General features: G+C 44.4%; 1 protein-coding gene across 6 annotated transcripts in view; it reads right to left on the bottom strand.

The window, feature by feature from the left end:
* Positions 1 to 1590: 1590 nt before the first annotated feature.
* The window catches only part of LOC115135058 (serine-rich coiled-coil domain-containing protein 2-like), a 64513-nt gene continuing 43886 nt past the window's right edge, over positions 1591 to 22217 (bottom strand). The window contains exons 6-14 of one of the 6 annotated variants that reach the window (XM_065023159.1): positions 20364 to 20475; positions 19866 to 20055; positions 18253 to 18324; positions 18079 to 18171; positions 17043 to 17171; positions 15202 to 15327; positions 10125 to 10209; positions 6516 to 6655; positions 5153 to 5242 (exon numbers count right to left, since the gene is read on the bottom strand). In XM_065023159.1, the coding sequence (XP_064879231.1) occupies positions 6516 to 6655; positions 10125 to 10209; positions 15202 to 15327; positions 17043 to 17171; positions 18079 to 18171; positions 18253 to 18324; positions 19866 to 20055; positions 20364 to 20475 (947 nt within the window). In that variant the 3' untranslated portion in view covers positions 5153 to 5242. Of the gene's footprint in view, positions 6656 to 10124; positions 10210 to 15201; positions 15328 to 17042; positions 17172 to 18078; positions 18172 to 18252; positions 18325 to 19865; positions 20056 to 20363; positions 20476 to 22217 lie in introns of all 6 variants that reach the window. The other 5 variants (XM_065023161.1, XM_065023158.1, XM_065023160.1 and 2 more) reach the window with 5 other exon arrangements.

The following is a 22217-nucleotide window of genomic DNA, read 5'->3' as shown; positions in this document are numbered from 1 at the left end:
AAGCTGTCTTTGAAAAGCCAGTCTTAATTAAAGGGGCATTGTTGTATTTTGAGACAGTTTTGAATATGCAAATAAGCCAATAGGCAGATGGGTATTGTCAAATTCTCTGTATGGTAAAAATAATTAATTATATTTTGTAAAGTGGTTTCTTGCATCATACAACACAATACAATGCAATTTCAGTAACCTATTTGACCCATGGTGTCACAGACCAAGTAAATAATAATAAATTAATGTCAAGCCCTTCATAATGTAAAAACGTTTTTAAGTCTCATGCAATGTAGGCCTGCATTGAACACCACCTATAGGCTTTATCATAGAAATCAAAGCTATTTCCATGTGAAAATGTTATAGGATTTGTTACATTGGTTTGGTTGGTAGGCCTACACTATGCTCAAACAGTCACAATAGCCTATTGGCTACTGTCGAAAACTGTAAGGGTACAGCCTCAGTGTTCACTGTAAACGCGCACCGGAAGTGGCACAAATGTCAAGTTTCCGCTCACAAGACCTAAAATGTATCATTGGTCGTGTTGTTCTTTAGTCATAGTGTTCTTAGTTAAAATTTGTGTTGCTGTTCCTGTCCATTAGAGAGCTAATTTTGTCATGCTCTGTTTTGTGTGGACCCCAGGAAGAATAGCTCCTGCTTCTTCTACAGCTAATGGGGATCCGAATAAAATCATTTTAAAAAATCCTAAATCTTATCCAGAGCAACTTAGTTAGGACTTGAACAATTCAGAAAACAAGACACAGTAGTTTCAGCACAATCTCCATTTATTCCATCCACAAAACTCATACAGTAGGGGCACAACACATCAGGAAAACTATATATCTGTTGCCATCATATAGACAGAGGACTCATCTTTGTATCTGTGCCATTTTAGCATCTTTATCTTTTTATTTAACCTTCATTTAACTAGACAACAAATTCATATTTACAATGACAGCCTACCCCAGCCAAACTTTAACCCGGGACAACTGTGTGCCGCCCTATGGAACTCCCAATCACGGCCGGTTGTGATGCCTGGAATCAAAGCAGGGTATGTAGTGATACCTCTAGCACAGTGCCTTAGACCTCTGCACCACTCAGGAGCACAAGCATCTGTTACATGAGCAGCGCCATTGAGGCCGTCTCCATTTTATTGTAGTCAATTTTCTTCACGATTGGTTTTTGATCCCTCCTGATGACCCAGTTAGACATGGACTACAACAGGGTCACCGGGTGGGATCAACCAATGAAGTTGTAAGTCCCACCCAGTTGACTACATTAAAATGGAGCTACAGTACCCATGCTAATATGGCCTATATTTCTCTATGGTTGCCGTCACCCTAGACGAAGTTGGCTCCAGAATCATTCTTCCTCCTAGTATTACATTAATAAATGCCACTTGACATCCATATATCTGGCATATCAGGTCTGAATCAGTTGATAAAAAGGCCTGGATGAAAACAAGCAACAGACAACAATGGCCCACAATAACAGGGTTTGAAGCTGCCTGCTTTAAAGCATGAATAAGTGCAATCCTGCACAACAACAACTTGACATCTTTCACTGCTTGACCTGAGGTAAATGACTCCAAAACAGACTTGGCAAGTTTGATACAGTCTTTATTGCTGTCTCACATAACCTCCAGGGGAGACAAACAGAGAAAGGAAAACACGAAAAAATCCAGTCAAATCTTTAACAAATCTCCAGTTTAGTGTTCCTTCAGTCTCAACTGTCATTTAAAGTGCATCGCTGATTAGCTTACAAAAAAAAAAAATCCACTTGCATATAGGTAAACAACAGTTGTTAGGCATATAGCGTTGCTTCAATATCAGTATCTATATTGGTTAATATAGCTGTTGTTTCTTACAATATTGCACGTTATGCAATGGGACAATGTATTACAGCAGGATGGGTGGATAGGTGATTTGACATGAAATACAGAAACAAGAAATGTTACGCATTGAAGATAGACAAATACCTCTCACAACGGTTGTAACGGATGTACACGGTTGTACACTTTAGTAACTAAGTAAGTAATCAGCAAATGAGTTAACTGGTGTGTAAACGTCTAGTGGTTTATGTGTAAGTAGTGGAGAAACAGGAGGGAACTCTAGTCCTGTTGCATTAACAGTGTAGGTAGATTTACAAACATGACTTAACCCCCATTTTGTTAGAAATGTGATCAGAGTAAGCCCAAAGCCTTGACAGACAACCAAACAGCAGTGGACAACCCTATCCTAAACTGAACCTGCACAATTGCATCAAATATGTCATCTTTAACAACAGCTACAAACAAGTAAAGTATAATATCCTAATGATGATAGGCAGGCAGCTATGTTCCATTAACTAACACGATGAACAAGGCTGGCTAGTTTTGCCACTAAAGAGAACGTATTAGAAATGGCTAATTAATTAATTCCTCTTGTTTTGTTGTGTAACCGATGTGAAATGGCTAGCTAGTTTGCAGTGGTGCGCGCTAATAGCGTTTCAATCGGTGACGTCACTTGCTCTGAGATGTTGAAGTAGTAGATGTTGAAGTAGTGGTTCGCCTTGCTCTGCAAGGACAGCGGCTTTTGTGGCGCGATGGGTACCGATGCTTCGTGAGTGACTGTGGTTGATGTGTGCAGAGGGTCCCTGGTTCGAACCCGGGTCGGGGCTAGGGAATGGACTAAAGTTACACTGTTACAGTTGCAGTGTGGGCTCTTTGTTCTGGTTTAGCTAGCTCAGGGGTCTCCGGCAATTTATAACATGAGATCTACTTTTAAAAATGCGAGTTACTCATTTATTTGCTTAATTTTTTCTGTTGTTTCACTCAGACAATTACAATTACTTATTGAAAAACAACAACATTGGATGTTCAGAGTCCATGTCAATGCATAAATCACATCAAAATAAAAATGTTAAGGTCATGAAAAAAAATAACAAATGTATACATTTGAGTGTGATTCCCCTTTAATTCAAGTGCACACCTAGCAAGAGACGAATGTGTTTGGCTAGCGATTTATCTGTTTAGGCCTAGTGCACATCATGGCAGAGTACGGGATGCGAGATCGACCTGTTGGACCCCCGAGATAGTTATACTCCTGCTTTAGAATAATTGATGAAAGCTATTGATTGGCTGATGGAGAGAACAGCATTACCCTTTCTCCCTGGCTTTATTTCTGTGGCCTGTGGGCACATACTGTACACCTGACACACACACACACCCAGTGAAAACACTGCCAGATTGGTGTATCTAGAGACTCACACACATCCTCCCTTCTCACTAAAAACCAAGGTCCTATTGATTTCTCTGTTTGGAATTACCAAGCGGTATTGACTGACAGGTCCAGATGGCATGGGACATCTCACCATGGCAAACACAAATATTCTCTCTCCCACAAAACAGACAGACAGACACACACACACACACAGTCCTGTCATCACCTGGGCTCAGCTCAGTCCCCAAGGACCACACTGGCACCCATCTTGTCTTGCTGTAGGGGACAGATGGATCAATGTCCCTATGAGAACTTTCCAGAAGTGTGTGTGTCTCTCAGTCAGTCGGATTTATACTAAATGAAAAAACAAGACACTGTTGACCATCTAGCTAACTGTAATAAATTACTTGAAACAACACTACTGTGTACAGTGATTTGAATTTATGGACAGCGCCAAAGTGGTGAGAGTATTCGGTGTGTGTGTGTGTGTGATGTGTGTTATGTGTGTGTGTTTCATGTGTGCATGGTATTAATCGGTACTGTAAAACAGAGAGTGCCAGAGGCATTAACTTACAGCCATAGCCCACATTCATGGAAGCTGCCATAGTCTGTCAGAAACTGTTAAACACACTCTCCATGTCTGGATGCATCCAAACGTTAACCACTATTCTGAAGAGGAGATAAACATAACTCTCAAATCCTCAAACTGACCTTCGCCCTAAACTCAAAATACAATAAACACTGATGTTGATCTCAGAGGAAAGGGAGAGCACCCACACAGACACACATCACCTTACATACTCATAGAGGTGGAATAGGACGACAAGATGAACTCTGGTTTATTCAGGAGAATTCTGTTTATGTTTGAGCCTCTTTCTTTGAATGATTCCTCATTCAATCCACCCTGTTTGAGCAGAAAGCTCCACTCCTTATCCCCCCCCGCTTTTTTTCTGTCATTCTATGTTTACCCTCTGGGGGAAATGTAACATTGCTGATGTCATGGAAGACCATGGTCAAACCATGTTCTGCTGTTCCAGAGGAAGGACCCAAGTGAGTGTGAGTAGAGTTGACCGGAGCATTCTGTACAGTCTTGGCGTTCTTAAAGAAAACACACAAGTGAGATTACCAAATAAAAAATATGAATGTTTGTCATATATATAGAAATAATGACTATGTGCAATGAAAGGCTGCTAAGTAAGTAACTGGACAATTTATGAAGGAGATTTGTCAGTTAGAAACAGTCCCTCCACGTATCTCAGTCATAACCATGAGGCTGTGGAAGAGGAGAGATGTTATACAGTATAGTATACAATATGTTTGATGATGTGAACTCTTCAATGGATCTTTGGCTTGGGGAGGCGTGACAGGATGGGGGGAACCAGGACTCTAGCTCTGAGAAGTCCCAGGTCTAGCATTTCCAGACTAGGAGGGCTGGTGCTCTCGAGGTCCCTCCTGACCCCCAGATTACGGGGCTGAGCAAGCACACCGTGGCCCAGGGAGGGGCCCACTGCCTGGGGACCAGAATTGAAGCAGGGTAGACCCCTGGAGGGAGGCGGCAGCTGCTTGGTCCTGTGGTTGGCCAGCAGTCCTACAGAGCTTGATCGGAGAAGAGAGCCATTAGTGTACCTCTGAGGCAGAGCTGGGACAGACACACGCTTGTGGAGGCGAGGCCGCTGCAGGACGCGAGGGCAGCCAGGGCCCTCTGGAGAGGCTCGCTGCCCCCCGTCTGGCCTGGACAGCGCTCCTGTTGCTGGGCTGCTGGCTGCAGGGAGCCCCTGGGTAGGGCTGGGGGTGGTCCCAGGCCCTTCTCTGTCATTGATGTTGAGCTGGGTGCTGAGTAGCACACTCAACTCGTCTGGGTTGGGCACTGGGGGAGTGTCGACACCCCTGGCCGGGCTTCTAGCAGGGCGGTTAGAGTCTGTGCAAGGGGACCCATCTCCCCTGCTCCTCCTTCTCTGGGGGTCACTGTGGCCCTCGGTGAGGGCTGTTTTTACTAGTCTTTCCTGGGTGAGGTGCTCGTGGTGGCTGGGGCTGGAAGGCTGTAGTATTTGAAGCTATGGAAGAAAAACAAAAAACATACACATTATTATCAATTCACCAGTGGTGAGTTATCCTTCTTAAAGGTCTATAATTGATGAAGATGTTCATTTACAATGTAAATGTATTCTATCTACAATTTCAGGTGAGGTTTCCCCATTCACTTTTTTAATTCATTCTTGGAACAAAAACTTGCCCTTAAAAATGGGTGAAAACTGTAGACTGTGGACAGCGAGCCAAGATTCTTTGCCCTGAGGACTTGTTTGTACTCTCTAACAATCAGTGAGAGTAGTAGTAGCAGTAGTCAAACAGTGGTCCTCCCACCCACCTAGCACAGGCCAGTGCATCAGACAAACAGCAGATCTAACACTGGGTAGAGTCGGGGAAGAGCACAGCTGGCTGCTAGCTGTGGGTCCTGAGTTCAGGGTGACCTATCAGTTAGTATGTGGTACGAGATTATTCTCCTGTCGGGAGAGAACCAGGCTGGAGCAAGGAAAGGCCATGGTTAGAGCAGGGTTTTGAGGGCAACCATACTCCACTCTTCTTTACCCTGTGGTGATATCCAGGGAGAGGGGAATGAAGGCTTGATGTTGTGGTGGTCGGGGTTGTGTCTCTCAGACAGCCTGAGGATCATACATCAACCAGATGTCTGTAGACATAAAACAGACTGGTATACTAACTGGTCTGTGGGCTTATATACATCCTAGTAAAAGGTGGCTGTTGGGAGGAGCTATAGGAGGACTGGCTCATTGTAGTGACTGGAATGGAATACATGGAACGGAGCCAAACAAGCGGTTTCCATATGTTTGATACCGTTCCATGTATTCCATTCCAGCCATTACAATGAGCCAGTCCTCCCATAGCTCCTTCCACCAGCCTCCTCTGCTCCTAGTCCTTAACAAGTTCATGCTTTCAAGTCCTTTATTGTCTGTGAACCTGCAGTCAATAAAAAGGGACTATCTTGTGATGATCATCTTCCTAAATCCTACAAATCCTTAGGAGGCTGCCATCTTTATGATCTAGCATGAGTCAGTATTCTAGTTGTGCTCCAGGGCCCTGTGTCAGGGTGGTGCTGGGTTGGGCAGTCAATTCAGGAAGTGATTTGAATTTAAAATCAGAAGAAAAAAACGTGCTTCTACCTTTCAGTTTATTGAGAAGTCATTAAAAAGAAGTATCCTATTTCGATTATTGAATTGTATTGTTGGTTTACTTCCTGAATTGACTGCCTACAAACTGAATTGAGCCCAACCCTGCTCTGTGTGAATCCCTCCTAAGCCAAAGGGAACATACTTATGATGGCCCTGGTCTGGCCAAGGCAGTCCGCCTCAAACATCCAACAGGAGACCAGGGAGGCGTCTGTTCCAGCAGTAACCTGACAGAGGCAATGGGATGACTAGGCCCACAGCTCCACCTGGTGGTCATCTCCCGTACTACATCAATCAGATATGGTAAACATCATGATTGTCTTTGGTGATTATGCTTTTTATTAGATTACCATGAGTACCTCCTGCCTGCAATTCATTTTTGATAACATTCTAGACATTGACAAGCACAACCACCAAAAAGAACAAATGTAACAAAATACATTACATCACCAAAAGTATGTGGACACCTCTTGTCGAACATCTCATTCCAAAATCTTGGGCATTAAAATATGCCTTTGCTGCTATAACAGCCTCCACTCTTCTGGGAAGGATTTCCACTAGATGTTGGAACATTGCTGTGGGGACTTGCTTCCATTCAGCCACAAGAGCATTAGTGAGGTTGGGCACTTATGTTGGGCAATTAGGCCTGGCTCGCAGTCGGTGTTTCAAATGTGTTCGATGGGGTTGAGGTCAGGGCTCTGTGCAGACCAGTCAAGTTCTTCCACACCAACTGTCGACAAATCATTAATGTATGGACCTCGCTTTGTGCAAGGGGGCATTGTCATGCTGAAACAGGAAAGGGCCTTCCCCAAACTGTTTCCACAAAGTTGGAAGAACAGAATCATCTAGAATGCCATTGTATGCTGTAGCATTAAGATTTCCCTTCACTTGAACTAAGGGGCCAAGCCCGAACAATAAAAAATAAGCCCCAGACCATTATTCCTCCTCCACTAATCTTTACAGTTGGCACTATGCATTGGGGAATGTAGCGTTCTCCTGGCATTACCAAACCCAGATTCGTCCGACTGCCAGATGGTGAGGTGTGATTCATCACTCTAGAAAGCATGTTTCCATTGCTCCAGAGTCCAATGGCTCAACACCACTCCAGCTGACGCTTGGCATTGCGTGTGGTGATCTTAGGCTTGTGTGTGGCTGCTCGGCCATGGAAACCCATTTCATGAAGCTCCCGACGAAACAGTTCCTGTGCTGACGTTGCTTCCTGAGGCAAAAAATTGACCGACTGACTTGTTGGAATGGTGGCATCCTATGATGGTGCCACGTTGAAAGTCACTAAGCTCTTTAGTAAGGCCATTCTACTGCAAATATTTGTATATGGAGATTGCATGGTTGTGTGCTCAAATTTTATACACCTGTCAGCAACGGGTGTGGCTGAAATAGCCAAATCCACTAATTTGAAGGGGTGTCCACATACTTTTGCTGATGTATTGTATGTATGAAAAAATAGCACACCATATTGAAATCTAAAGCAGAAATGTGTAATTAAATGAGAAATCGAGTGAACAGTTTTCTATCCCACAGGAGTGGCCAGTGTATAAATAATAGGTTCTACGTCTGTGATTTTGAGTGGAATGTCTATGAAGTACAATAGAACATCCCTTTCTAACACCATTTACAAGTATCTGCCCGGGCTATCAAACCAATCTCAACAACCCATCCCACTGTGTCAATAAAACTACAGTGATTTAAGCATAATGAGTGCAGAAGGACCTAGATATTGTGGAATTGAAAAATGATACTAATTTAGCTCCCTGGAAATCCCCCTATTATAACCCTCTGAATATTGCCAATGATGATCATTATCTATTTCAGCTCTAGTTTAGTGCACAATCGTATATTGGTTGCTGCGAAAATAGTGGCAATTTCAATTTTGTCTATATTACACTGCTCAGATTAGAGCCAATGATACAGGGGGAGAGAAGCCTGATTGCTTTCATTTGTCGACTGCTGGCTTAGCTAAACTGTTTGTGATTACATAGTGGGACAGCGAAAGCTGACAACAGCGATAATGGGGCTTCAAATACATGTGGCCGTGTTCAGGAGTTGTACTTTTTTGAAAGCCAATTTAAAAATACAGTAGATGTTTATTGATGCATGCATTATCATTTAACAGAGCAATGCAGGCCCAGCAGGAAGACAAGGTAGACTCCAAACTCAACCCAAGGCATGCAGATGCACATCAACACTGCATGCTTTCATTGTGCTACGTCATGCTACGCCAGCGTGCAGGGCCCAGGGTGATGGTTAGATGGTTACTGTACCACGCTTTGTCAGTGATGTAATGCACAACGTGCTCCATTCCTTGCCAAAGGCATTATGGGAGAGGCAGAGGGAGAGAAAGAACATTGACATGGTATTCCCAGAGAGAGAGAGAGAGAGAGAGGCAGAGGGAGAGAAAGAACATTGACAATGTATTCCCAGAGAAAGAGAGAGGCAGAGGGAGAGAAAGAACATTGACATGGTATTCCCAGAGAGAGAGAGAGAGAGAGGGAGGGAGAGAGAGAGGCAGAGAAAGAACATTGACAAGGTATTCCCAGAGAGAGAGAGAGATAGATAGAGAGGGAGAGAGAGAGAGAGAGAGAGAGAGAGAGAGGGAGAGAGAACATTGACAAGGTATTCCCAGAGAGAGAGAGAGAGAGATATAGAGAGGGAGAGCGAGAGAGAGAGAGAAAGATGGGATGAGAGAGAGATCGATAGATGAGAAAGACGAGCAGAAGGCAGACTGAGAGGAGAGAGACACACACACAGGATTAAAACAGGGTTAAGATAGTAAGGTAGCTGAAAAGGAGCACTTGAGTGATGACATCTTCACTGGCATCCACATTTTCGCAGACAAATACCTTGACCAATAACCACTCCATCATGATGACTCAGTGTCCCATTCAGGCACAGAAAAAGACAGACATACTCACATCACACCTGAATTCAAGGGTTAAATGGTTAATTGCAAACAAGCTCAATCCAGTGCATTTGGCTACAACACATTAAAACAGCTCCCTCTTTCATCTCTCTCCCTCTTTCTCACTCTCATTCTGTGTTTACACGGTACGAGGTAGACGGCAAACCGGATGTCGTTGTTTTCAATAAGAGCATGACGGTCAATGCCATTGAGGTTACTGAAATCACCATAGCAACGCATTCCATCGTGCTCGTTTGCTTTTGCCGTCACAGTCTTTCTTGCTTTCTTGTCCCGCTATGCCGACTGGTATAACTGTTTTTGCGTCCCTCATCTAAACGCAGGATAATATCGTGTGTGGACTCATAACTCTGTCAATGCACTCCTTTGATTGTCCAGTGGGATTGCCACATTATGTTTGTCAATCCTAATACAAGAGCAGCCAATAGACTGCCCCAGGTTGTGGAAATGCACCCTTCTTCGGAGTCTTGACTCCCTGTCACTGAACTCATCCAAGCATTAGCTAGTCTTGTTCATTTACACTAGGGTGTCTGATAACGATCCAAGTCAATTTACTAAAACTACCCGTTGCGTTTGCTCACTCAACCTTGCTACCAACTGATTTCCCCAAACACACAGGTGACTGAACTGAGCACCACTCACCCTCCTCACCCTCCTAACTGAATTCAAGTGTTAATGGGTAGATCATATTAAAGGAAGAAAGTAATGATAGAGAGAAACATGTCAAGGGGGGCAGAGACATGGGATAATTGAGGGGAGCAGAGAAGGAGACAGAAGGGTAAGTGAGAGGGTCAGAGGGGGGTTGGGTTAGTGACTCACTCTGTCTGCGCTGGGGCATGCTGGTGCGGGGCGGCCCCTGGTACTGGCTCTGCCAGGGGGAGAGGAAGGGGGCGGGCAGCACACCCTGCACAGAGAAAAGACAAAGGAGGCGTGACATACACTGACACACACAGACACTGACTGACACACAAACACTGACACAGACAGACACTGACAGACAGACACTAACACGGACAGACAGACACTGACACACAGACACTGACTCACACACACACTGACACACACACACTGACTGACAGACACACACACAAACACACACTGAATGACACTCACACTGACACTGAATGACACTCACACTGACACTGAATGACACTCACACTGACACTGAATGACACTCACACTGACACACACACTGACTGACACACACGGACACTGACTGACACACACACTGACAGTCACACACACTAACACACAAGGGGAGATTTGATTTGATTTGAGACACACATTGACTGAAACTAACACACACTGACACTGACTGAAACTGACACACACTGACACTGACTGAAACTGACACACACGGACATGACTGAAACTGACACACACTGAAACTGACACACACGGACATGACTGAAACTGACACACACTGAAACTGACACACACTGAAACTGACACATACGGACATGACTGAAACTGACACACACTGAAACTGACACACACACTGACACTGACTGACACACACACTGACACTGAATGACACTCACACTGACACTGAATGACACTCACACTGACACACACACTGACTGACACACACGGACACTGACTGACACACACACTGACACACACTGACACACACTGACAGTCACACACACTAACACACACTGACACACATTGACTGACACACATTGACAGACACACATTGACTGACACACACTGACTGAAACTAACACACACTGACACTGACTGAAACTGACACACACGGACATGACTGAAACTGACACACACACTGACACTCACCCTGACACTCACTGACACACACTGACAGTCACACACACTGACACACATTGACTGACACACATTGACTGACACACACTGACTGAAACTAACACACACTGACACTGACTGAAACTGACACACACTGACTGAAACTGACACACACTGACACTGACTGAAACTGACACACACTGACACTGACACACACGGACACTGACTGAAACTGACACACACGGACATGACTGAAACTGACACACACTGAAACTGACACACACACTGACACTCACACTGACTGACATTGACACTGAATGACACACACACTGACACTGAATGACACTCACACTGACACTGAATGACACTCACACTGACACACACACACTGACTGACACACACGGACACTGACTGACACACACACACTGACACACACTGACAGTCACACACACTAACACACACTGACACACATTGACTGACACACATTGACTGACACACACTGACTGAAACTAACACACACTGACACTGACTGAAACTGACACACACGGACATGACTGAAACTGACACGCACACTGACTGAAACTGACACGCACGGACACTGACTGAAACTGACACGCACACTGACTGAAACTGACAAACACGGACAAACACGGACACTGACTGAAACTGACACACACGGACATGACTGAAACTGACACACACACTGATACTCACCCTGACACTCACTGACACACACTGACAGTCACACACACTAACACACACACTGACACACATTGACTGACACACATTGACTGACACACACTGACTGAAACTAACGCACACTGACACTCACTGAAACTGACACACACAGACACTGACTGAAACTGACACACGCGGACACTGACTGAAACTGACACACACGGACACTGACACACACGGACACAGACTGAAACTGACACACACGGACACTGACTGAAACTGACACACACGGACACTGACTGAAACTGACACACACGGACACTGACTGAAACTGACACGCACACTGACACTGACTGAAACTGACACACACGGACACTGACTGAAACTGACACACACTGACTGAAACTGACACACACTGACTGAAACTGACACACACCGACTGAAACTAACACACACTGACACTGACTGAAACTGACACACACTGACACTGACACACAAACTGACTGAAACACACACTGACTGAAACTGACACACAAACTGACTGAAACTGACACACACACTGACTAAAACTGACACACAGACTGAAACTGACACACACACACACTGACTGACACACACTGACACTGACAGACACTGTTTTCTCCACAAGACATCCAGCCATGTTATGAGCGATTGTGTGAGTAGGAAGCATGACGTCGACGAGCATGAAAAAACACACACCCTGTCAACATCCTAACGTTAGTGGCATGACGTTTCAACTTTGTAAAGACCATCTACAAAAGTAAGAAAGGTAGAGTCACATATTGTAAAGCCAGTCACCCTGTCGCAGAACTAGTGCTTAATTTGACTTCTCATTTCCAGGTGAAGGGGTGCAGGGAGGAAGAAGGAAGGGTTATCAACCCAATCTCTCCATTTCACTCTGCAGCCAGGGACAGACATCAATGTCAGTCAGCAGACAGCAAGTAGCCCGAATCAATTGTACCCCACTGTTCCTCCCACCGCTACCACCAAGACCACATCGCTCACTCTGTCTGTTATTTGTCTCCTCTTACATCCTCACTCTCTGTTTCCCTGCTCTAGGATGTCAATGCAAAAACATAACACTTTTGAAAGGCATACAAGTTCAAATGCATGTTGTACTTATGTGAACCTCTCTCCAATACTTCCTTTATTTTCAATCGGTGTCTCTCTCACTCGCTCCTTCTCACAGTTACGTTTAGCACTGAATAATCAGACAGAATGTTTGTCTGTGTGTGAGGGCGAATGCCTGTCCTCAATAACCGCCCCAATCCCACCTGAAGAGTCCCAAAATGGGCATAAACATAAAAGCATTCTGGGTAAAAGAGGAGTGGAGGGGCGGCCGCAGGCGCTACGTTAACCAGAGATGACAGTCAACAGGTTCTCCTGACTGTTTGGGGCCGCCTCTTAAATTGCTCAAATCTCCTCAAGCCGAGAGGGACATATATGCATCTAGGGTGAAAGAGATTGGACTCCCTGGGGGGCCCCGCGCTATTTCAAAGACCCCCACGGTTAGGGAAGTGGATAAGAAATGAGGTTTCTGATCAACCTCCTCCCTGTCATTCTTGTACAACACAATTACAGCAGAACCCTTCTGCATGGCCACCTGCCACGGCTTCATTTGCAGAAAGGAAAGTTTGAAATGGGAAAGAGGGCCTGGGCTTGCCTAGAGCTGACAGTGACTGGCATTTTTATTGGGCTGTCTGCAGATCAGGGAGAGCTTTCCCATCTTCATCTAACATTCTGGGGTGAAGACGTAGCTACTTCCCATGTCTGACAGTTCAGGGGGAACACTTTTACTTTACTGACTTTATTGTCCCAGTGAAATATTGTTGCAGTATCATGTACACGCTTCAAGTGGTGTTTAAATACAAATTGACAATAAAAAATGAATAACAGTTACATACAGTGTATACTGATGAAAGAAGACCAGCCTGCTGACCTTACTGGGTGGATAAGATCGGAACATTAACCAGAGCTGTTTAAAAGGTATATCACAAGTGACACAAATGATTGTCCAGTTCTGTTTTTCGTGCCGGGGGTGTCCTATACCTGCACCCAGAGGGGAGTAAGTTCAAAGTCCAGGTACAGGGGGTGGTTTGGGTCTAAAAGTATTTTGTGAGCCTTGCTGAGGGCCCTGAGCTTAAAGATCTCATCCAGGCCTGTCTGTTTGACTCCAAGTACCTTGCTTGCTGTGGTAATAATCCTTCTCAGCATATTTTCTGTCTGACAGTGGCATTGCCAAACCAACAAACAATACAAAACGTTTTAAAAAAGTGAATACTTGCTGTACAAAATGTACAGGAGTGGGGACAAATCACATCCCTGTGGGGAGCCTGTCTTGGTGGTGCGTTGGTCTGATACACAGAGACCCACCTTGACCTCTGGCTCAGGAAGTCCAACAGCCACAACCCCCCACCCCCATCTAAGAAGAAGTCCCTTACGAGTGAGTCTCTGTGCCAGAATGTACGGCTGGGTTGTGTTAAAGGCAGAAGAAATGTCAACAAACAGAACTCTGACATGGGATTTGGCGCCCTCTAGATATCTAGAGGAGCGTAAGAACGGCAAAATCAACTCCTCTGCTGGGCTGATAGACTAAATGAAAAGGGTCGAGGACATGGCTTTTCACAATTTCCGCAAAGCATTTCATTACTAAGGATGTAAAGGCGACAGGGCAGTTGTCATTCAGCACAGAGGTATTAGATTCTTTAGGAATGGGTATACTTGTTGAGTTGTTCCACAACAGTGGCAGGTGTTGCTGGATGAGGGAGGATTGGAAATTGTAAAAACACCAGATAATTGTTCAGCACAGAACTTTAACACTATTTTGTCTGGGCCTGGGCTTTCGTGTGTATTACATTCCCTGAACTATTTCAAATCATCAACCTATTTAACAATAACCCGCTCACACATTTGTAATGACACTTTCATTAGTTGCACCTCGTCTGATTCAAATTGTGAGAAGAAAACATTCAGTTCATTAGCCATGTTCTGCCCCACATGTCCACTGATTTTGTCTGGGCCTCAAGCACACAAGTAGATGGACCCGTTATTAGATGGATTTGTCTTTCATCATGATGTCATTAGCATGCTAACAGTGTCTTGGCCTAGCATGTCAGTGTGAAGCAGTAATAAGGTGTGCATACTGCTGTTGATTTGTTCATAATGAAGCAAAGCACAAGCAGTTATACTAGTAAAGTGTTCACTTCCCCTTTCATCTTACAAACTGGTCTGAGGCCTTATTTGTGGAGCATGGTGTCATTGCTCCTTACAAATGATCAAGGCATTAGCAGTTCTGCTAGCAGTGTCCTGAAGTACCTTGTATCATCCACTAGATGAAAAGTATTTTGCTAGACTGAGGACAGCACCAAGAAAAGTGATACAACCCAGGTCTGTACACAAATGTTTACTTCAGTAGTTCTGGCAATTAAATTTGCACCTGTCTGATAATATGAAGTTGATTTACAAAGCAGCAGCGTTCTGGTGGTAGCTGGGGGCAGGGCGGTGAGTGTGGAATCTCTGGGGTCTCTCTCTCTCTCTCTCTACCTCTCTCCCTCTCTCCCTCCTGCTGACAGGATGACAAGAGCATAGTGTCTAATTACCACTTCGATAATGATAGAAAGAAAGGGAGGGGAAAGGAGAGAGAAGGAGGAAAAGAAAATAGAAAAGTTTGAGGAGGAGAGACAGGAAGACAGTAATTAGCCTTTTGTCTTGGTGTGACGAAACAAGGTTTTGCATTCTATTATTCTTCCTGCCTGTTTGATTTTCTACATTATTAATGAGGCCGTTTGGTATTCCCCTGTTGTCTAAGCCCTTTGTTCAGAGACCTCTTCTCCTGTCCTCTTTCAATCCTGAACCTCCAGGCACACATGCGCACTCTCTCGATCTCTCTCTGTCGCTCTCGAATCCCAGCATTGCATTAACAGTGTATCAATTAAGCCATAGGGAGTTATATCTCATAACATGAGTACCATTCATATCTTCTGTAGTTAATGTGGACTACGTTAAATCTATCTAAGTGTGGTGTGTAGAAGACTCTCGTTCCATAAGAGATCAGAAAGCCCTGACAACATCCTGATCATGAGTAGTGTATTGGGTAAACTCTGAGTAGTGTATTGGGTAAACCTCAAAAAGAGACTGGTAGGCAAGGACCTGGATGTCACACAACAACAGTATCGGTAGTAATTAGGATCAGAGGAGATATTCGACCTCTGATTAATTATTTCATTAATAAGATGAGGTTTAAGGGCGTTCCATAGTGACATCGTGTGAGATAAGTCATGCTTCAATGACTCTACCTGCTAGCCACATGTGTCCCACATCCGAAGACACATCCATAATTGGTAGATGGTTCTGATTAGAGAATCGCAATTTGTATCGCCAATCAGTGAACAAGAAACTATTAAACCCAGTTTTTAGATGCACACCCCTCCACAAATCAAAATCTAATATGGATGCCAATGTTTTGTTCTGGTTTTGCACGCACACATTTCCTCTACTGCAAGACTGATTAGCTAGACAAACAGGTGTGAAACACAGACCAGTGTGCACGCAAAGTGAGGATACAACATGAAATGTGATGCCAATGGCGATTCTCCAATCAGAACCGTCTACAGATTATGGCTGTATCTTCGGATGTGGGACACAGCAGGTACAGTGATTGAAGCATGACTTATCTCACACGATGTCACTATGGAACGCCCTTAGACCTCATCTTATTAATGAAATAATTAATCAGAGGTCAAATATTGGGCCAATGTTCCACCTGCTCCAACAGTCCCTTTGAACTGTCTGTGGAGAAAGAGTGTGTGAGTGAGTGAGTGAGTGAGTGAGTGAGTGAGTGAGTGAGTGAGTGAGTGAGTGAGTGAGTGAGTGAGTGAGTGAGTGAGTGAGTGAGTGAGTGAGTGAGTGAGAGAGAGAGAGAGACAACAATAATAATTAAATAGGGAAAGAATAAGCGAGAATGACAAATACAGAGGTAGAAAGATAAAAGAGGTAGCCACTACACCTGCCTTGTGTGTAGATGGCTGAGGGCTGACGGCGTGTCTCAAACACACAGACAGTCTCACTATCCATTAAATGGTTCCACCATTTAGGACAATGGTGATGGGGTGGGGGATCTGGAGAGGTCTAGTACCAGTGAGTAAGTTGAATGGGAGGATAGGGTGTGAGGAAGGGGACTATAGTTGATGGACTGACTTGATGACTGACTTGCAGTGGACAGATGAGACTGGCTGTGGGACTCCATTCTCCAGGTATATATTATACAGGTGTACTCACGGCAGGGCTGTTTCCTTGTCCTCTCCAGGGGGTCTGTGTGGCCTTGTCTTGGTGCGTCTGTCTGTCCTCTTCCAGCGACGGTGCCCTCTGGTGACAGTGACAGCTCACAGGCTGGTCAGCATGAGCAGACTGGGGCAGGAGAGAGAGTTACCACTAATGTATCAGGAAAATACAATAACAACTGATCCACTAAGGTGAGTTGGTATTCAAAAACTACTAGACCCTATTAACTCTAATACTATGGAGGTCATTCCCAGTGGGTTTTCAACTTTAGACTATAGCAGTGGATCAGTTGCTAATTCACAGTTTGTCGTTAAATAATGTATTCATTCCAGGAGCACCAAGGTCAGATGAGGGGAGGTTAATATTCAATCCAATTGGTAACTTCATATAATCAATTAAGCTGAGCTACATTAAAATTCAACATACCCACGTCTGTCTCTCTCCTCACAGTTCAATAAAAACAACACCAACCACCCTTTGCTAATGAGTAAAACAGAACATCTGCATGAACTCCTGGCAGCTCAACCCACAGAGCATTCAGTATTTCTTACTCCCTATTTGGCTAATTATATCATTCTCTCTATTATTATTTCTCTCATCTACTATTCAATCAGTAACTCCCTTACTATTTCTCTCCATAGTAATGAATTATTATTATATCTCCCCCTCTCCCTCTCCCCCTAATTGGGAGAACTAGAGCGTTTGGAACACTGATGTTGCTCTGACATTTGCTATTACTGTACCTTACGTTGCTCTGACATTTGCTATTACTCTACATGGGGAATTTGAATAATGTCATTGGACAGTCTGGTTGTTTACCTAACGAGCACACTAGGCCCTGGACACTAATGAACGTCACAACACTGATGGATCCATGTGAAAGCAAACATAACTGAGGTTAGTATGTCGGTGTCTTGACTATGGAATTCATAGAAACACAACTCCCACGTGTAATGTGTTGCATTATGATGGAGGCAAACGCACTGGCAGAGAATGACTGCCGTTGTCTCACTGACCCCTCCTGGAGACTCACCGCCTGTTGCTGTCGTGTGAGCTGCGTGATTGTCCTGTCCTTATCCCTCAGCTCCTCCCTGAGCTCCCGCACCTCCTTCATTAGCTCCTCCAACTGGAACACATACACAGTGGTTCATTCTGAACACGGCTAACAATGCTACTTGTCTTGGTTCCTGGATGTGGCTGACTGTACCTGTATAGTTGTGCTGTTATCCTCCTCAACCTCCTCGCCCTCTTTCACAAGCTCTGGGCCTCCATCCTCCATCTACAAACACGAAGCACATACGTTTCAGTATTCTGAACTATACTACATGGGGGCAGACAGCATGACTAGCTGTATGGATATTGACAGGTGATTATAATGACACTACTAATTGCTACTAAGTTTGGAGCCTCTTCTGTAATGTCTTCTGTAGACAGGCCTTGCTCTAGCTAGCCTATAGTCAGCTGGGTACACTGATAAAGCCAGTTGCTCGTAGCTCAGAGAGAACAATTACGATTAAAGTAGAGCGTCATTCTACAGCTGCTGCCCACAGCACATCATCACAGCTCCAAAGAAAGATAATTAAGAAGAGAACATCTAATGGTGCCCAAGGCCAACTACCCTGCTAAATACAGACAACAAACAGACAGACATACTTTCAGACTTTCTCAATTAGACATTTTTGTCATTTAGCAATTAGATGACTATAATCAACAGCAACCGCATTACTTAGTGTAACGAACCTTGCCTAGGTAGGCCTGTTATGACCCCCCCCCCACCCCTTGCTACGATCTCTACATTTTGCACAGTCAGAGGTCAAATTAACATGAATCAAACATGGGTACAAATAACGCACATTTATACTCACTTTGGTCACGATAAAAGATGTTCCTTTTTTGGAGATAATGAACATATTCTAGGCTCTGACAAGCCAATCAAATTACTATCACAGAGAGTGGCTGTGTGGTGCTTTGTCATTTCACAGACCCTCTTTGGGCACAGTTGACTTGTTTTGGAGGAATGTAATGTGCTGAGGGCTGTGAGGGCAAAGCCAATATCACCCAGCCTGACACTAACATAGATAATGGGGTCCTACAGGGCCAGACAGAGACGCTGTACCGTCAAAAGCTGTACACTACTGATTAACTGTCTCACACATCACATCACTGACTCTGTGTGTTTGTGTGTGTGTCTCTGTTGAATGGAATGCTTCATCTGACAGATCTATTAAGTGATTAAGGAGCCACAGGTAACCACAAGTGAGGAGGATTGGCTCCAGGAGTAATAACAGGTAAGAAGAGATGACTGACACACAGAATAAAACCCTGTGCCACAGCTTAACTGTTGCTCACTCTCAAGACATGGGCATGAGACATGGCATTCAGAGTAAAGCCAGCAGCTATTTTCTACATCACAAAATGGATTAAACCAGTGCATCTCTGCTACACAGGCCTAAAGGGTCACTGTGACTGGCATGCGGCAGTGCATATTTCTACTGCCTTTAAACTTCAGAAGCCTTCTGTCACCTGGATATTTTGATGTGTGATAAACTCCTATAAAGCTACTGCTTAGCAAAACATGTGCAGCCTCCGTCTGGCAAATTAAAAACTCTAACCTGACATCATAGTTATCCTAATCAAGTGACATTTTATTGGACGTTAAATCTATTTGATTCTAAAAGGAGCTGACGCCAGTGACAAGATGTGATTTCCACTTGCTTAGTCAGTAAATAGCTCAAATCAACTAAGTGATTAGATTGGAATTGTATTGAGTTCCTAAAGACTGCCTTCGAGACTTTGAGGGTGTGTGTGTGTGTGTGTTACCTGTAATAAAATCTTGAGTTTGAGCAGCTTGTTTTTCACAGAGCTGCAGTCCTGGGCCATGTGTTTGAGTGTGAGCTCGTCCAGCGCCCCCGAGTAGCCATCGTGTCTCCCTACAGGAGGAAGAGGACGGGGGCCAACCATGAACCCTCCATGACAAGTGTAACCCTCATACTGCTGGAACACTGGACCCCTGAGAGAGGATGGATAGAGAGAGAACAGAGAGAGAGGAGAGAGAAAAAGAGGAGCATGTGTTATTATTATATTATAGAAAGAGGAGAGGCAGTAAGAGAAGGACCTTTGCCACATTGACTAGGCTTAAATGGGAAAATTAAGTCACTTAACAAATGCACTCTGGCTTTATCCAGAAAATATCCAATAATGGCCCATCATATTTCACACAGCAGCTTTATATTCACGAATACAGCACACCTAGTAGACTATGTTGTGTTTGGTCTTTTTTTGCCATTTTCATGCTGTAGAACAGCTGCTGAGTCTCACCTGTTGTCATTATGGAAGTGGTCTAGTCCATTCCAGCGAGGCTGCCTCCTCCTCCAGTGACCCTTTCGTCCCCCCCTCTCTGAGCGGTCAGAATGGGCCATCTCATCAGCGTCTAGATGGATGGATGGATAGATAGATGGGTAATCCACAAGGTAGCTTAGAAGTGTGTGTGTGTGTGTGTGTGTGTGTGTGTGTGTGTGTGTGTGTGTGTGTGTGTGTGTGTGTGTGTGTGTGTGTGTGTGTGTGTGTGTGTGTGTGTGTGTGTGTGTGTGTGTGTGATAGTGGGACTATATGTTGCATGTAAACAGCAGAGGAGGCTGGTGGGAGGCTGAAATGGAATAAATGGAATGGAGTAGGGCTGTCCACGACAAAAACAAATCTTTGTCGACCAAGTGTTCTTTCGACGAATCAATCGGTCAAAATATTTTTAATCAACTGTATTTATGCACTGAGCTTGTCTGATGCTTTAAGCAAACTGTTTGATAAAATAATTAAGACACACAAATGACTACAGGGAGTCCTACTGCAATTGATTTGATTGTGCCGGGCTCAGACTTGCTGCGCTGTGTTAAAAAAAGACAGAATGACTGTGTGACTAACACCCGTTGTCTCTATCTCCTCCCTGCTGCAGCAACCACCACAGAACATCAACAGTGTTAATCGTGCTACATAATTACAGCCAATTCTGATTGTATTCAACATGTGGTTGTGTGAGGCTTGGTGCTCACGGAATCAGTAGGCTATTAAGCAAACACTCATATAGGTAACACAAGCAGGATCAATCTTATTTCTGTAGATCGGAAAGTATTCAGACCCCTTGACTTTTTCCACATTTTGTTTACGTTACAGCTTTATTCTGAAATTGATTCAATTGTTTTTATAATCTGCACACAATACCCGCATAATGATAAAGCAAAAACAGTTTTTTATTAATGTTTGCAAATGTATAACATTTTTGGAACTGAAATATCACTTTTACATAAGTATTCAAACCCTTCACCCAGTACTTTATTGAAGCACTTTGGCAGCGATTACAGCCTCAAGTCCTCCTGGGTGTGATGCTACAAGCTTGGCACACCTGTATTTGGTGAGTTTCTCCCATTCTTCTCTGCAGGTCTTCTCAAACTCTGTCAGGTTGGATGGGGAGCGTTGCTGCACAGCTATTTTCAGGTCTCTCAAGAGATGTTCGATCGGGTTCAAGTCCGGGTCCTGGCTGGGCCACTAAGGGACATTCAGAGACTTGTCCCGAAGCCACTCCTGCATTGTCTAGGCTGTGTGCTTAGGGTTGTTATCCTGTTGGAAGGTGAACCTTTGCCACAGTCTGTGCTCCTGAGCACTCCGTAGCAGGTTTTCATCAAGAATCTTTGTACTTTGCTCTAGTCTCCCAGTCCCTGCCGCTGAAAAACATGATGCTGGCACCACCATGCTTCACCTTTTACATACATTTTACATACATTTTTAATTAACCTTTATTTAACTAGGCAAGTCAGTTAAGAACAAATTCTTTTTTACAATGACGGCCTACACCGGCCAAACCCGGGCGACGCAGGGCCAATTGTGCGGCGCCCAATGGGACTCATAGTCACGAACGGTTGTGATACACCTTAGGGATGGGCCAGGTTTCCTCCAGACGTGACGCTTGGCATTCAGGCCAGTGTTCAATCTTGGTTTCACCAGACCAGAGAATATTTTTTCTCGTGGTCTGAGAGTCTTTTGGCAAACTCCAAGTGGGCTGTCATGTGCCTCTTACTGAGGAGTAGCTTCTGTCTGGCCACTCTACCATAAAGGCCTGATTGGTGGAGTGCTGCAGAGATGGTTGGACTCCAATCAAGTTGTAGAAACATCTCAAGGATG

Source organism: Oncorhynchus nerka, linkage group LG10 (assembly GCF_034236695.1).
Source record: "Oncorhynchus nerka isolate Pitt River linkage group LG10, Oner_Uvic_2.0, whole genome shotgun sequence".
Lineage (NCBI taxonomy): Eukaryota > Metazoa > Chordata > Actinopteri > Salmoniformes > Salmonidae > Oncorhynchus > Oncorhynchus nerka.
This window is presented reverse-complemented; position numbering and strand designations above follow the sequence as displayed.